General features: G+C 42.4%; 1 protein-coding gene across 1 annotated transcript in view; it reads left to right on the plus strand.

Annotated features, from left to right (window-relative positions):
• The first annotated feature begins 781 nt into the window (after nucleotides 1-781).
• AK4 (adenylate kinase 4) overlaps nucleotides 782-14,139 on the plus strand; it is a 61,588-nt gene continuing 48,230 nt past the window's right edge. The window contains exons 1-2 of the mRNA XM_004679078.2: nucleotides 782-850; nucleotides 1,334-1,578. Coding sequence (XP_004679135.1) covers nucleotides 1,434-1,578 — 145 coding nt within the window. The 5' untranslated portion in view covers nucleotides 782-850; nucleotides 1,334-1,433. The remainder of the gene's footprint in view (nucleotides 851-1,333; nucleotides 1,579-14,139) is intronic.

A 14,139-nucleotide genomic window follows, 5' to 3' on the forward strand; every position in this document is an offset into this window, starting at 1 on the left:
AGGGCTGTGTATGATTGGGAACAGAAAATACGAATTGGGATATAAAGTATGGACCAGAGGAGCTGACCCCCATTTGGGACTTGGTGAGTTGCAGATGTGCCAACATCTTGGGTTCTAAAAACTGGGCATCAGTTGGCTAGATGAGTGAAGGTCTTTCTTCTCCCAAAGGACCTAGGTTTTGGAGTCAGGTAGATTAGGTTCAAAACTTCCCCTTGAATGAAACTTTCATTAAGGGCAAGTTCTGGTTCACAGTTATGTTCCAAGTTCCTAAAACTATCTGGCACATAGTAGGTGCTCAATGAATATTTCTTGAATGCTTGAATGAATGAATGATTATAGTCCAAGCCCCCTTTTCCTCCGCTGTGAGTAACACTGTGAACACCTGAAAGGTTGTTGTATAAATAAATCACTTACCCCGAACTTCTCGCACAGTAGGCGCTCAACAAGTTGTTTTTTCTATCTTTTAATAGTAGATCGGGTTCCTAGGTGATCATAGAAGAGGGACTTCGATTCCTCGCGTCTTCTCACCTATTTTTTGCTCACGCAGCCCCCCATTGGGTCTTTGAGAACCAGGGACAGTGGATGGGAGTCTAGCTATGGAAGGGGAGGGGTCTCTGGGCGCTGGAGAAAAACTGGTCTCTGGGCTTACGTAAGGCGCGAGTCCCGAGCGGCCGGCCGGGGATCAGAGTGGGGGTGGGTGGAGGCGGCGCCGCCCAGCGGGATCCGGGTTGGAAGCCTCTCGGAGCGCCGCTTCCCAGCCGATGTGTGTTTATTTGACTGCTTTGGGTGGAGAGGCGCCGGACTCCGGCTCCTCGCGGCGGGGGAGAGCATCCGTCAACCCTCGGCTGAGGTGGGCGCCGGGTCGTAGCGCTGGCGGAGGGCAGCGGGCAGCTGGCATGGGCCGCCACAGCGATTCCAGGGGATGTGACAGCCGCCGGGGAGGGGCCAAGGAGCGAACTAAACGCTGCCCACGTGCGGGGGCCGGGGCTGTGGCTGAGTCCCTAAGCCACCCGGTGAGTGCGGCGGCGGGGGCGCGCTGGGAGTCACCACCTCTCTCGGCTTCCCCGGCTTGGTGGAGACTGCGTGGGGACACCGGGCCGCCCGGCTCCCTACTTGGACACATCGTGGGGAGGGAGGTAGAGGTGAGACCGGCCGGGTCGACCTCTTAGCCTCTGGAGAGCTGATCACGCCAGGGGCGGGGGCTCAGGAGTAGTCCTGAATCGCTGCCGGGGGGCGAGGGCGGGGAGGCTTAGCGTGGCGCCTTACTCCGCCTTCCAGTCGGCCCCGGAGCTGCGGGAGGGGTTGTCTTAAAAGTCTCTCCTTCCCACTGCAGGGGCTGCTGGCGAGTCCCGTGCAATCGGAGGGTGCCAAGCTCAGGGCAGAAGAGAAAAGTTCGCGGGGCTTTCCGGGGCCGCCCCCCCTTCGCAAAGGCAATGGCTTCCAAACTCCTGCGCGCGGTCATCCTTGGGCCGCCGGGTTCGGGCAAGGGCACCGTGTGCCAGAGGATCGCCCAGAACTTTGGTCTCCAGCATCTCTCCAGCGGCCACTTCTTGAGGGAGAACATCAAGGCCAATACGGGTGAGGGGGTGCGGGTTGAGCCGAAGTGGGATCGGTTTACGTAGGGGAGACAGCCTGAGAGGGACCTGGTCTCCGTCCCCGGGCGCCCTTCCCCCGCCCGCATGTGGTCGTGCAGACTCGTACGTGCCGGGGCGCATGCAACCGGCTGCCAGCGGTGGTGCGGCTTAACCGCGCCCTGGGAGTAGACCGAGGCTTGCAGGGAGGATGGTGGGAGTTGCCCGTGGCTCCTCTCGCCACCGGGAATCCTGACTTCTACCAAAGTCCGCCGAGGGAACGCGGAACAGGCAGCGGAAAACCCCGAGCTTTTCTCTCGCTGTGCTTCCTGAGGGCAAAGCCTACCGCCGTAGCTCCCACCCCACCCGGTGCCCTCTCCTTCCCTTCTCCCGTTCCTAGTGAACCGCGGCGATTCCTCCTCTCGCTCTACGTTCCCCTGACCAAGTTCGCCCACCTGTGGGAGTCTGGCCTGGCTGCGCTTTGGGGAACCTGTGGAGCCTCCGGCTCCCAGCCGCGCGCCTCTCAAGCCCTCAAGCCCCTTCGCCCCGCCTCGGGCCTCGGGGCAGAGCCTTGGGTAGCTTTGAAAGGCCTGTCTGTTTGCAGCCGCCTTCTAAGGTAAACTCTCACTAACTCCCTCCCCCCCCAAGCTGGGGCCTGGCGTTTGGGAGACTAGTAGGAGACTGATAAATTACATTTTGAATCCAGCTTCCTTGGAAATGGCTTCTGGAGAATGCCTCCCTTGGCTTGCGTGGTGAATTCAGAAATACAGTGAGTGCCTGATATCTTACTGTTTCACTACACACTTCTCCGACTCCAGGTTCACACCAGCTCCTAATGAATTGGCATTAAAAGGCGAGAGGTAGCAGAGATAGCAGTTGTGCTTCTCTGAGGTACATAATCCCTCTGGGATAGATGCTCATAATTAGCAAGTCCTTTATGGAAAGGAGGTGCTTTATGTCATAACTGTTCTCATCGGTGTTCAGGTACTTATTGTCCACGATGGGCTAATTATGCAGGATCTTCATTGCAGAAACAGATTAGTTTGAAGAGGTGGGTGGAGGATTGTTCTGGAGATACAGAAGAAAATCTTCAAAGCAAGGAATTAAGAAATACTCAAAGGTAGAGTATTATTCATCACCTCCTAAGCAGTTGTGAAATCACACGTTTGAGTTTAAGGAACATGTTCTGCACCAACCCTATCTTTTAGAGCTCTGTCCCAGACACCAGTCTGAACTTTATCTTGCAGGTATTGTTACCTCAGGTTGGAGGAATATTTTAATATCCACGCGATTCTGTTTCTAGGGCAGGTGGGGGTGAGGGGCCTGCCATGTAAGCAGAAAGTCTGACTGTCAGTCTAAGGATTGGGCAGAGGTGGTGTGGTGTCTCTTCTCTGAGGGAGGGAGATGGAGGCAAATCAGGGGTGCCTGGGCTTGAGTGGGATTCTTCCTATTTCTTAGCATTTGCTACATTTGATTTGGTGCCTGTTTCCTCTGGCCTGTAGGGGCTTCCCAATGCCCCAGCACTAGGTTAGAGAGACCTTTTAGATTTTTTTTAAAGATTCTTTTAGGCTTTTAAAGTACATGTGATTGGATATGGTTTATTCCTGCATTTTTGAAAAATTTCCACTTGCTGTTTTCTCTTATTCTCAATTTATCATTCCTTTTTTCTTGCATTATAATTTCTTTCATTTATCCTCAGTTGTTTCTCCCGGGACTAAGAAGTGACAGTGAAATGTTTAGATTTTTTTTTCTCTTAGGAATCAAATAGTTTTTGCATGAACCAATTTGAAAACTGTGCCAGGGAAAAAAAAATAAAAAAGATAGCAATTTGCTTTGAAAGTAACTTGTTTCTGTTGGAGGTGTTCTCAGATTTTTTTTTTTTTTCCTGTGTCAGAAGGTCTAAGAATTATACAGACTCACTGCCTGGCAAATAAAACATTCCACGGTATTTATTTTTCTGTTACCTGCTGTTAGTTTTCAGCTAATTTCCTGGTAGAGAAACACAACTATCCCACTGTATGTGCCCTTTCTTAGCTAAAGGTTTGAAGGGGATGAGGAAGCACAACAAAACACCAGGAAATAAAACCTTGGTAGGAATTTCATTTGGAAAGTAGCTCAGGCCATCTGCTTCATCCTTGGCTCAGGCATGCTTGTGTCCATAATGCTGTCCTGTAACCATTGCATGCTGAAAATCTTCTTCCAGGGAAGGTGCTGGTCATTGCTTCTGGGCAGTCTCCTCTCACCTACCTTGGCAGAATACATAACTTTTCTCTGTGCATAGCTTGATTCTGTTGCTGTCACATACAGTTAAAATGTAGTCAAGCAAATGAAATTTTGATGCACCCACTAGAATAGGTACTGAATTCCTGCTATGTGTCAGCCTGGGTGCTGGGATTAAAGCGATATTTAAAATAACCTACACACCTGTTGTACCTTCTACCTTCACCATATTACTGTTCCCACTGAGAACCTTAGAGGACAGGCACCTGGCAAAGTATTAATGCATAAAAGGATTCAGCAAGTCTGTGTGAAAGGCACTGGAGTCATATAACCTCTGTTGATAGTATCCATCCTGTTTAATTCACTTTTATTTATGGCAAAAGTTTGTATTTACTATGGATGAGATTAGTCTTACAGCATTATCCATTGGCTTCTCCTTGGCTTCTAGAAGCTGTGTAGGCTGAGACTTACCAAAGACCTTATTTGAAGACCCATTCTCAAAGCTGTGGCTCTAACTTTCTTTAACATATTTCCCAAGTAGTTGAGTTTCAAGATAGCCAGGAGCCGCGTCCTACACTTTGTTGTAGAAAAAAATAGCTTCCCTTTGTATACTCGTGTATATGCATATGCACATGTGTGTGTACAGCATGTATGTATGTGCAGTGTATGTATAGGGGCAAATATTCAGTCATTTGGTTGGCATTCAATAGTGAGTCCCATTAAAACATTTTACATAAGTGATTTTGCTGGGTGAAAATGACTGAAATGAATCCTGTTTTAAGGGTTTGACATAGTGGTATTTGGATTTATCTCAAATGTAGAAAAATTGGCATATTTCTACTTGGAAGCCTCATGGACTTGGTTGAGAGAAAAGATGTTCAAGAATAAACCTATTTCTGCTCTTAATTAATATTAACTGCTGCTCTTGCTGGGGTGTTGTAGATGGGACTAGCATTTGAAATTAGACTATGGGCTGAGTTTCTCTTTTGAAAAGATGACCTAGTTCAGAGAGCTCAGGTTTTTTTTTTTTTGAGTACTCATTAAGTATAAATGTGTCTTTTATGTAAACCTTCTGAGAATTGGAGGCTAAAGGGACTGTATTAGGGAGGCTTGAGACAGGGGTCAACCATGTAACTAAAACAAAATAGTCAACTTTTTTGGTAGGTGTTACAAATCTTGGATTTATTAGAGGATTTCTAGAATATGCTACATGCAATTACTTTTCTAGTGTGGTGAGACTCTGGATATAGCCCTAGATCAGAGGTCTGACAAATTATGAGGTATTTCTTCAGGTCACAGGTTTTCTTCACCTCTCCTGATTTTTCGAGGATTTTCACATATTTGAAGAGCACAATTTCTGACTTCCATAAGGTATTCCATCGGTAAGTCTGCTACAGTTATGTGCACAAAATCTAAACATTCTTCAAGTATGGTCATTTATTTATTTATTTTTTTTTTTTAAAGATTTATTTATTTATTTGTGCATACAGAACTGGGGTACAGGCCAGAGGCTCAGGGGCGGTGAGAGGCTTCACCAGAGACAGAGTGGGGAGCAGAACAGGCAGATTGACAAAGTACACTGCTGAGGGAAGCAGCGGGCGGGCCAGGAGAGGTCTGGCTCGCCATGTGGTCTCCTCCGGGGCAGGCCGGCAGGCGGGAATCGAACTCATGCGGAAGCGGCTTCAGATTCTCAGTGCTGTGCTTTAACCCGCTGCGCCACCAGGGAGGGCCATGGTCATTTATTTTTAAGTAGACTGATCAAGGCAGAAAATTTGAAAAAGTGACTACAATTAAAGAAACCGAAAAGGTGAATAGAATTTACTTGTCACATCACCCTGATGTAAATATTCTAACAAGCTATTTTTTTTCTTTCCTGTGTATTTGCCTTGCTATCCCCACCCAACTAGTTTGTCATTATATTAGCTGATAACCTTTTTCTTTCCCACTAAATACTGCAATATATTGCGAGCACTTTCCTGAATTCTTAAAACTTAAAAAATATTTAAGATACTTAGATAATATTCTATTCACTCAGAAGATGCTTTTTGAGTACTTAGCCAAATGTTCCTTTGCACTTAAGATATGACAAGCTGCAGTGCATTGAGGTGACTAGGGGTGCAGGGGGCAAAAGATAAGCACATATGGAATAAACAGGATAGTACAGTTGTGTGGGGTGAAAGATGCCAAACCTACAACCCCACCCCTGTAGTTAGAAATCCACGCATAATTTTGACTCCTAGCAAAACTTTATTGCTTGATGTTGACCACAGCCTGACAGTCGATTAATACAAATTTTGTGTTGTACATGTATCATACATATGAAACGTGAAATAGGTGAATGGCACTGCACTGTATTGATGCTCTAAATTTATACTTTCTCTTACCATACAGTGTATTGTAAGTGGACTTGCACAGAACAAACCCAATTTATTAAGAGTTCACCTGTGTTAGAGGTACATATTACAAAGGAAAGGAAATAGTGATGATTTAGTGATGAGGGCTTAAGGCGGCTTTCCTGTGTTATGTGATTAGGGAAGGTCTCTCTGGAAGTAAGTAGCCAGAAGGAAAGAACAGTATTCCATCCAAGGAGAAGGAACAGTAAATGCAGACACTGTGGTGAGAACAAGCATATCATTTTTGAGAAACAGAAAGATAGTATGTTTAGAGTATTGTGAGCCAAGTATATGTAGAAGAAGTTTAGTTGAGAGTTAAATAGCTCTAAAGGTATTGGGTTCTATTTTGAGGGCACAGAACTCTTGCTGCAGTGGCTGTGGATTGCTTCATAGTACTGCGCTTTAACCCATTGTGCCACCAGGGAAGGCCCAGATTCTGTTCATTAATGTGAATTTAATGCCCTTTTACTATTTTAATGCCATAAGGAAGCAATGGTGTTTCCAGTAGTAAGGAAGAAGGAAGACTTTTTAAAGACATGATCCTGTGCCGAATCTTGAAATGAGGTGGGTGCTAACTATCACAACATACCTGGAACTCTGCTCCTAGAGCTTGTTCATAGGATACCAACTTCAGTGAGTGCAGCTGATCATGAAAATAGTAAGCTTGGAACCTGCTCTAAACCCACCCATTATAAGGGGTATATTGAATTGCTCATTTAAAAAAAAAAGATTTATATATTGATGCATATAAGAACTGGGGTACAGGCCAGAGGTACAGGGCTTAGAGTATTCACTAGAAATAGAGTGGAGAACAGATAGGCAGATTGACTGAAATACACTGCTGAGGGGAGCAGTGGGTTAGACAGGAGAGGCCTGCTGTGCCATATGCCTCTCTTGCCGTGGATTGAACTCGTGCTGCCTTGGCTATGGATAGCGTCATAGTGCTGTGCTTTAACTAAGCCATTGCACCACAAGGGACACCCCATGAATTGCTCATTTGTTTTAAAGTCTGCCAAATAATTGTTACATAGTACAGTATTAAGCTAGTCTGCTTTTGAACATGCTCTTGTGTTCCATGTAGTATGAAGATTTAAGGGCTGGAAATTACAATTTTCTTGTAACCTTTTAGACAGTATGTTCCCGCAGTAGATCGCATATCTCAACCATATGTTGTCTTTTAGCACACAAGGCATTTTTCTTATGTGCTAAAATATCTCCAAAATGAAGAGATATTAGAGGCTTTGGATTACTCTTTCTCCAGCTCATCACTTTGATGTTTTGTCCTCAAGTTGGCCTTTAAGACATGGTACAAAAGGTCTCATTTTGTACAGCTTCATGAAATCCCATTAGATGGCTGATGTTATATTTTAACAGTCTCACTTCCACGTTCCAAGAGTTCTTGTGCTAGTTAAATAACAGGACAGGAAGCAAGCAAGCATCCTTTACTTAGAGAAACCTCTAGTATTGAAATAATGCAAACTGACTTCTACTCATTAAACTAGAAATCAAGTAATTTCTTATTTTCTAGCACTTTTTTTAGATACCAGCAACTTGTGACCCTGGTGCTTTGTCATTCTTGTGACTTGGTATTCATAACTAACATTTCCATTGGGCCAAACATGTGCTAGATACTAGATTGGCTAGTATATGCATTACCTCTACTACACACAAATCCAGAGTGCATTTATTACTATAGTCTTCACTTATGCTCAGGGGCATGCATTCCAAGACTCCCAGTAAATGCATAAAACTAATACTGAACCCTATCTAATTCTTTGTTTTTCCTTTTACATACATACCAGAGAGAAGTTGAATTTATGTATTAGGCACATAAGAGTAAGATACTCTTTCTTTCTGTTGGGGGCCAGAGTTGGGGGGTGGGGTGGTGAGAGGATACAACAGAGACAGAGTGTGGAGCAGAACAGGCAGATATACTGAAATAAACTGCTGGGGGGAGCAACAGGTGGATCAGGAGAGGTCTGCCATGCCATATACGCCACCTCCCTGTCAGCCATTGACCTCTGCTGCAGTGTCTGTGGACAGCTCCTTTGTGCTGTGCTTTAACCCATTGTGCCACAAGGGAGGGCCACAGTAAGATACTTTTTTTTAAAAAATTTTATAACAGTTTATTTTTACATCATTTTGTACATTTTTTTTCCATCTCAATTGTAATCCCCGCGGGTTTCCCATCACCAAGTCACCCGTGTGCCATCACCATAATCCCCTGCACTTCCCTCCCCACTCCCCTATTTTTGGTCCCATTCCCCACTCCACCCCCACAAAATGTCTCTGGTATATGGCTGTTCATTATTGTTATTTTCTCGCCTGGTCCATTATGCTCCTGCTATGATTGAAACCATCTGGTATTTTTCTTTCTCTTTCACATTAAGATACTTTTAACTACAGGTATACCTTGGAGGTATTACAGGATTAGCTTCACACTGCTTCATTAATATGAATATTGCAATAAACTGAGGCAAAACTTTGGGTTTCCCTGTGTATATAAGAGCTATGTTTACACTCTACTGTGTATATAAGACCTATGTTTAATTATACACTGTGTAACACCTTAATTTGAAGTGCATTTTTGATATAAAAAATATTAACCATCATTGGAGACTAAAGTGAGCTGTAATTTTTTGCCACCAAACTTTATTCTCTGATGAAAGTAATATTTGTGAAGCACAATCAAGGGAAGCCGAGCAAAGCAAGGTATCCTGCAATAAAATGGGGCAGTTGAAACAATATGTTGTAATAATAGTTAAGTGAATATGTTCTCTCAAAATATCTTCTTAATATTTTTGGATGGCAACTGACCTTGGGCAAGTGACACCAGGAAAAGTGGGAAGCTACACCAAGGATAAAAAGGGGATGAAATACATCACAAATAAAGAAATGGCCTCAGAGGTGTTGAATACTTGCCTTAGTGTGAACCATAGTTAGAAGGTGGCATTCAGACCTGGCACTCTAGCTCAGGTTAAACTAACTGTAATGTCACATTGCCATACTTGGTCTCCCGTAACTAGCAGATTCCCTCTTCAAGACTTGTAAAAACCACACTAGAAAAGGGGGTGGTAGAGAATTATCTTGTTTCTACAATTAATCAGATTCAACAGGTTAGTTAAGGTTTTGGATTTTTATTTGTCATTGTTTTGTCTCTAAAACAAAAATCTAAACATGGAAACACTTTTCTCTCCAAAAATAGATCAAAAAAGATCTAAAATAGTAACTACGGTAATGTGAAGAAGTAGAAATTGCTTTACATCATAATGGTAAGAGTTCTGGAAAAACATCTGAGCATGGTGTTATTTCATTAGTCATTAAATAAGTGTTTCTATGCCTGCATTTGATATAGGGAGGCCTATAAAAGTACCCTTAGGATATTTAGAGTCTAGTGTTGAAGTTCTAGTTTTCACAGTGTATTCCCATGAGTCATATTATATATATAAATATACATGTATACATATATATATATAGACACACATATATATGCACACATGTGGATGAAGTGTTGGTGTATACACATGTATACTTGGATGACATGGTATATGTATGTGGATGAAGTGTTAAAGTCATGGACAAGCTGGAGGAGCACTTTGTTAGATGTACCTTTCTCCTGTAATGCCTTGCCCACTTCTGTTAATCTCTCCAGAGTCTATTTTCAGTCTCATTGCTTTCATGAAGCTTTTCCACAGCTGTTGCTGCAGCTCCACATCATTTTCGTGTCTGAATATTCTTTTATACCCATCTGTACCTCTAATATGGCATTCATTACCACTGCCCAACAAGATGATCTATTCCATTGCTTTAGAGTCTCTCAAAAGCTGAATAGTAAATTCATTTGTGTCAAATCTGTTAAAAAATGTTTTGGTAGTTTTGTCAAAAGGGGTGATATGCTACAAACAAGGAAAATAAACAGGATAACCTAGTATACTTTTTACCTTATATGTGGTATAAATACTGTGAAGAAAATACAAAGACGCAATGAATGGAAGGGGCTGGAAAGACTCCTTTAGATTGTGAATTGAGAGAAGACCTCTCACAGGAGATGATGTTTTAAGCAGAGCTCTCAGTGTAGGGGCCAGGTATGTGATTTGCAGGCAGAGAGAGCAGTGTAAAAAGACCCTGGGGTAGGAGAAAACTTTCAGTAAGTGGAGAATGATGGAGGCATGGTTTCTGCCTGAGCACGGGAAGGAAATTGTAGAGGAGGAACAACTAGAAACCCGCAACAATCACCACTAATTCCAGAACATTTGTTACCCCAGGAAGAAATCCCTACTCATTAACCAGGTGCTCCTTATTCCTTCCCAGCGCCAGACAATCACTTATCTGTTTTCTGTTCATATAGAAAGAAAACAAGAATTTGCCTCTTTTGGATATTTTATATAAATGTGACATTTGTATCTGGAGCCATTCATTTGTTTTCAAGATTCATCTGTGTTGTAAGTGTATGTTTTTATTGCCAAAAAATATTCTATTTTGGGCTCTCCCTGGTGGCGCAACAGGTAAGGACGCAGCACTGCAAGCTAGCCACAGCCGCTTCAGTGCGGTTTAGATCCCCAGCCCCTGAGGTGATCCACAGGGCGGGCAGATAATCTCACCTCAGCAGTAGGTTGTCGACCTGCCTGTTCTGCTCCCCTTTCTGTCTCTGGTGAATCCTCTCACCACCTCTAGACTTCTGGCATGTATACCAGTTCTGTATGCATAAATAAATCTTTAAAAAAATTTCTGTTTTGGGGTATATGTTTTTTTGTTTATCCATTCATTACATAGTCAATTCTTGGGTTGTTGTTTCCTGGTATGAGCATTAAATTACAACTGTGATTTTTGTGGGGGTCTGTTTTACTTTTTCTTGCATGTAGAATTAGCAGTAGAATACTAGGCTGTTTCATAATGATGTTCTGAAAAACTGCTGAACTATTTTCCAAAGTACCTGCATCATTTTATGTCTATGAGTAATTTGTGAAATGTAGTTTTGAATTGAATTTTCCTAAGGATTAATATCATTGAATATATTTCAGGTCCTACTTGGTCATTTCTTTAGAGAAATGCCTATTAAAATCCTTCACCCATTCAAAAATGGACTCGTTTGTCCATTGTGGAGGTCTTTATATATTTTGGATATAAGTCCTTGTTAGTTACATGATTTGCACATTTTCCTGTTTGTAGCCTTATTATTGATTGTGTCCTTGGAAACACAAAAGGTTTTAAGTAAGTCCAGTTTACCCATTTTTTTTTCTTTTTTGCTTGTGTTTTTGATGTCTTAGCTAAGAACTGGATTAACCATCACCTAATCCAAAGTGAAGTCATTGCTATTATTTTTATTTATTTTTTAAAAGACTTATTTATTCATACAGAACTGGGGTACAGGCAGGCCAGAGGTGCAAGGGTGGTGAGAGGATTCACCAGAAAGGTGGGGAACAGAATAGGCAGACCCATGAAATACACTGCTGAGGGGAGCAGAGGGCCAGACAGAAATCTGCTATGCCCTGTGGGTCACCTTCTTGGCAGGGGATTTAACTTGTGCTGAACTGCCTGCTCAAGCAGCTTTGGCCAGCTTTGTAATGCTATGCTTTAACCTGTTGTGCCACCAGGGAGGGCCCAAAGCCATTGCTTTTAAATGTGGGACTGTCAATCTAATTCACATTTTTAATAGATCACTCAAGTTTTTGGAAATTGAATTGAAATTTCTAGAGTAAACCAAGGAGACCAGTTAGAATCATCTTTTTGTATCCACAGACAAATGGGTAGACATTGAACATCAGTAAGTACTTGTGAATTTGATATATTCCAATAACATTGAGAATAGGCATAAACAGTGGCCTCTAACTTTAAGGACTTCACAAGGTAAAAATTACACCCAACTAATTATCTTTTGGCTGTGCTATAAAGAACGCAAAATTTTTAAAGAACAGTGAAGAGAGAATTACATTGAGTTCATTTTCTATCTGCAATACTACGGTATAGTCAGTGTTTAATAGTTGCTACCTTTTAAGATGAAAGAGTGAATGAAAGGTTTAGGAGAGAATGAGTCTTGAAGGATGGGAAAGTTACTTCAGATGGACTAGTGGGAATAGGGTGTTTTTTTAAATTTTATAATTTATTTTACATATTTTTGTGCATTTTTCCATCTCAGTTGCAATCCCCTTGGGTTTCCCATCACCAAATCACCCATGTGCCCTCACCATAGTCCAGTGCATTTCCCTCCCCCCATTGTTTTTGATCCCATTCCCCACTCCACCCCCACAAAATGTCTCTGGTATATAGCTGTTCATCATTATATTTTTTTCTTGCCTTTTCTGTTATATTCCTGCTATGAGAGAAATCATCCAGTATTTTTCCTTTTCTTTTTGGCTTATTTCACTAAGCATGATCTTTTCCAGCTCCATGTTGCTGCAAAAGACATGTGTTTCTTCTTTTTTATTTGGTTGCTGAGTAATATTCCATTGTGTATATGTACCATATCTATCAGTATTTTTGTTTCTTTTGGGTAGATACCTAGGAGTGAGACATAGGGAAGCTCCATGTTTAGCAGTTTGAGGAACCTCCAAACAGTTTTCCATAGTGGTTGTACTAGTTTGCATTCCCACAAGCAGTGCAGGAGAGTTCCTTTTTCTCCACATCCTCGCCAACATTTGTTGTTGCTAGTTTGGAGATGTGTCATTCTCACTGGGATGAGGTAATATCACATTGTGATTTTAATTTGCATCTTCCTTATTACAAGTGATGTTGAGCATTTCTTCTTTGGAGAAGTGTCTTTTTAGCTCTTCTGCCCATTTTTTGATGGGGTTGTTTATTTTTGTTGAGATTCATCAGTTCTCTGTATATTTTTGTGATTAATCCTTTATTGCTAGTTTTGTGTGAGAAATTTTTTTCCCAATCAGTAGGATGTCTGTCTGTTTTTTGTAATGTCTCTTTTGCTGTACAGAAGCTCTTAAACTTGATGTAGTGCCATCTATTTATCCTTGCCTTCACTATCGTTGCATTGGGTGCTAAAGTGTATGTATGTAGTGTTTGGCTCATCTTTGCTTCCAGGTATTTTATGGTTTCTATTCTTATGTCTAGGTCTCTAATCCACTTCAAGTTGATTTTTGTGTATGGTGAGAGGTAGTGATCTAGTTTCATTTTTTTGCAGGGTACAGGGTGTTTTTATTGGAAGGATCATGTCTGGGAGTAGGTGATTAAAATAGGTGAGTATTTTGATTGAGACCTAGGATTGGAAGGATTATAGGCAAGGAAGCTGGAAAATGTCCACTTTGGTTTATGTGTAGTTCCAGATTGAGTTCATAAATAGGACTGTGGGGAGTCAATGCTTTGCTCGGACTCCTTTAGTGGTGTGATTGTTCTTTCACAGCAAAGTGTGGAGTGGATGGTAGTGGAGGATAAGTGGAGCACAGCTAAGTGTTGCAGCAGTTTGGAGAGGTCTAGGTAGAAGTTATGGAGGGGAGGGGATTTGGGAGAAGTCAAGTAGTGACTGTACCTGGAGTGACTGCCTTGATGGAAGCACAGCCAATAAAGTGCCTTTGAAGGCTGAATTCTTATCATGTGGGTTTCAGCCTAGGGTTGGGAATTAGTTTAGGAAGACTGAGTACAGAGGATTTGACATAGAAAGTGGTGAGTACAGGACTTGGCTATAAAGCAGAGAGGAAATAATGATTGGACTTTGGAGTCAGGCGTAACCCTTTGGCTCAACCTCTGATTTGATAAACTTTAGGGGAAGCTAATTAATTTGATTTTCACCTTTTTGGAATCCTTATCTTGTAGGACTAATGGGAAGGTCGAGATGGGGTTATCTAAAATGACTGGCTAGTAGAAGGTTTATTTCTATTGTTTGTTCCCTCCTTCCCCAGAGTCTTATAATGCTTTGATTTCATTTAAAATCTCCCCTAGTGGTGTTTTAAGTGGAATCACTGGTACAATCCAGTGGGGTCTAGGGTGTATGCGTGGTGTTTGTG

The sequence above is a fragment of the Condylura cristata genome, unplaced genomic scaffold (assembly GCF_000260355.1).
Source record: "Condylura cristata isolate star-nosed mole 26May11 unplaced genomic scaffold, ConCri1.0 scaffold00008, whole genome shotgun sequence".
NCBI lineage: Eukaryota > Metazoa > Chordata > Mammalia > Eulipotyphla > Talpidae > Condylura > Condylura cristata.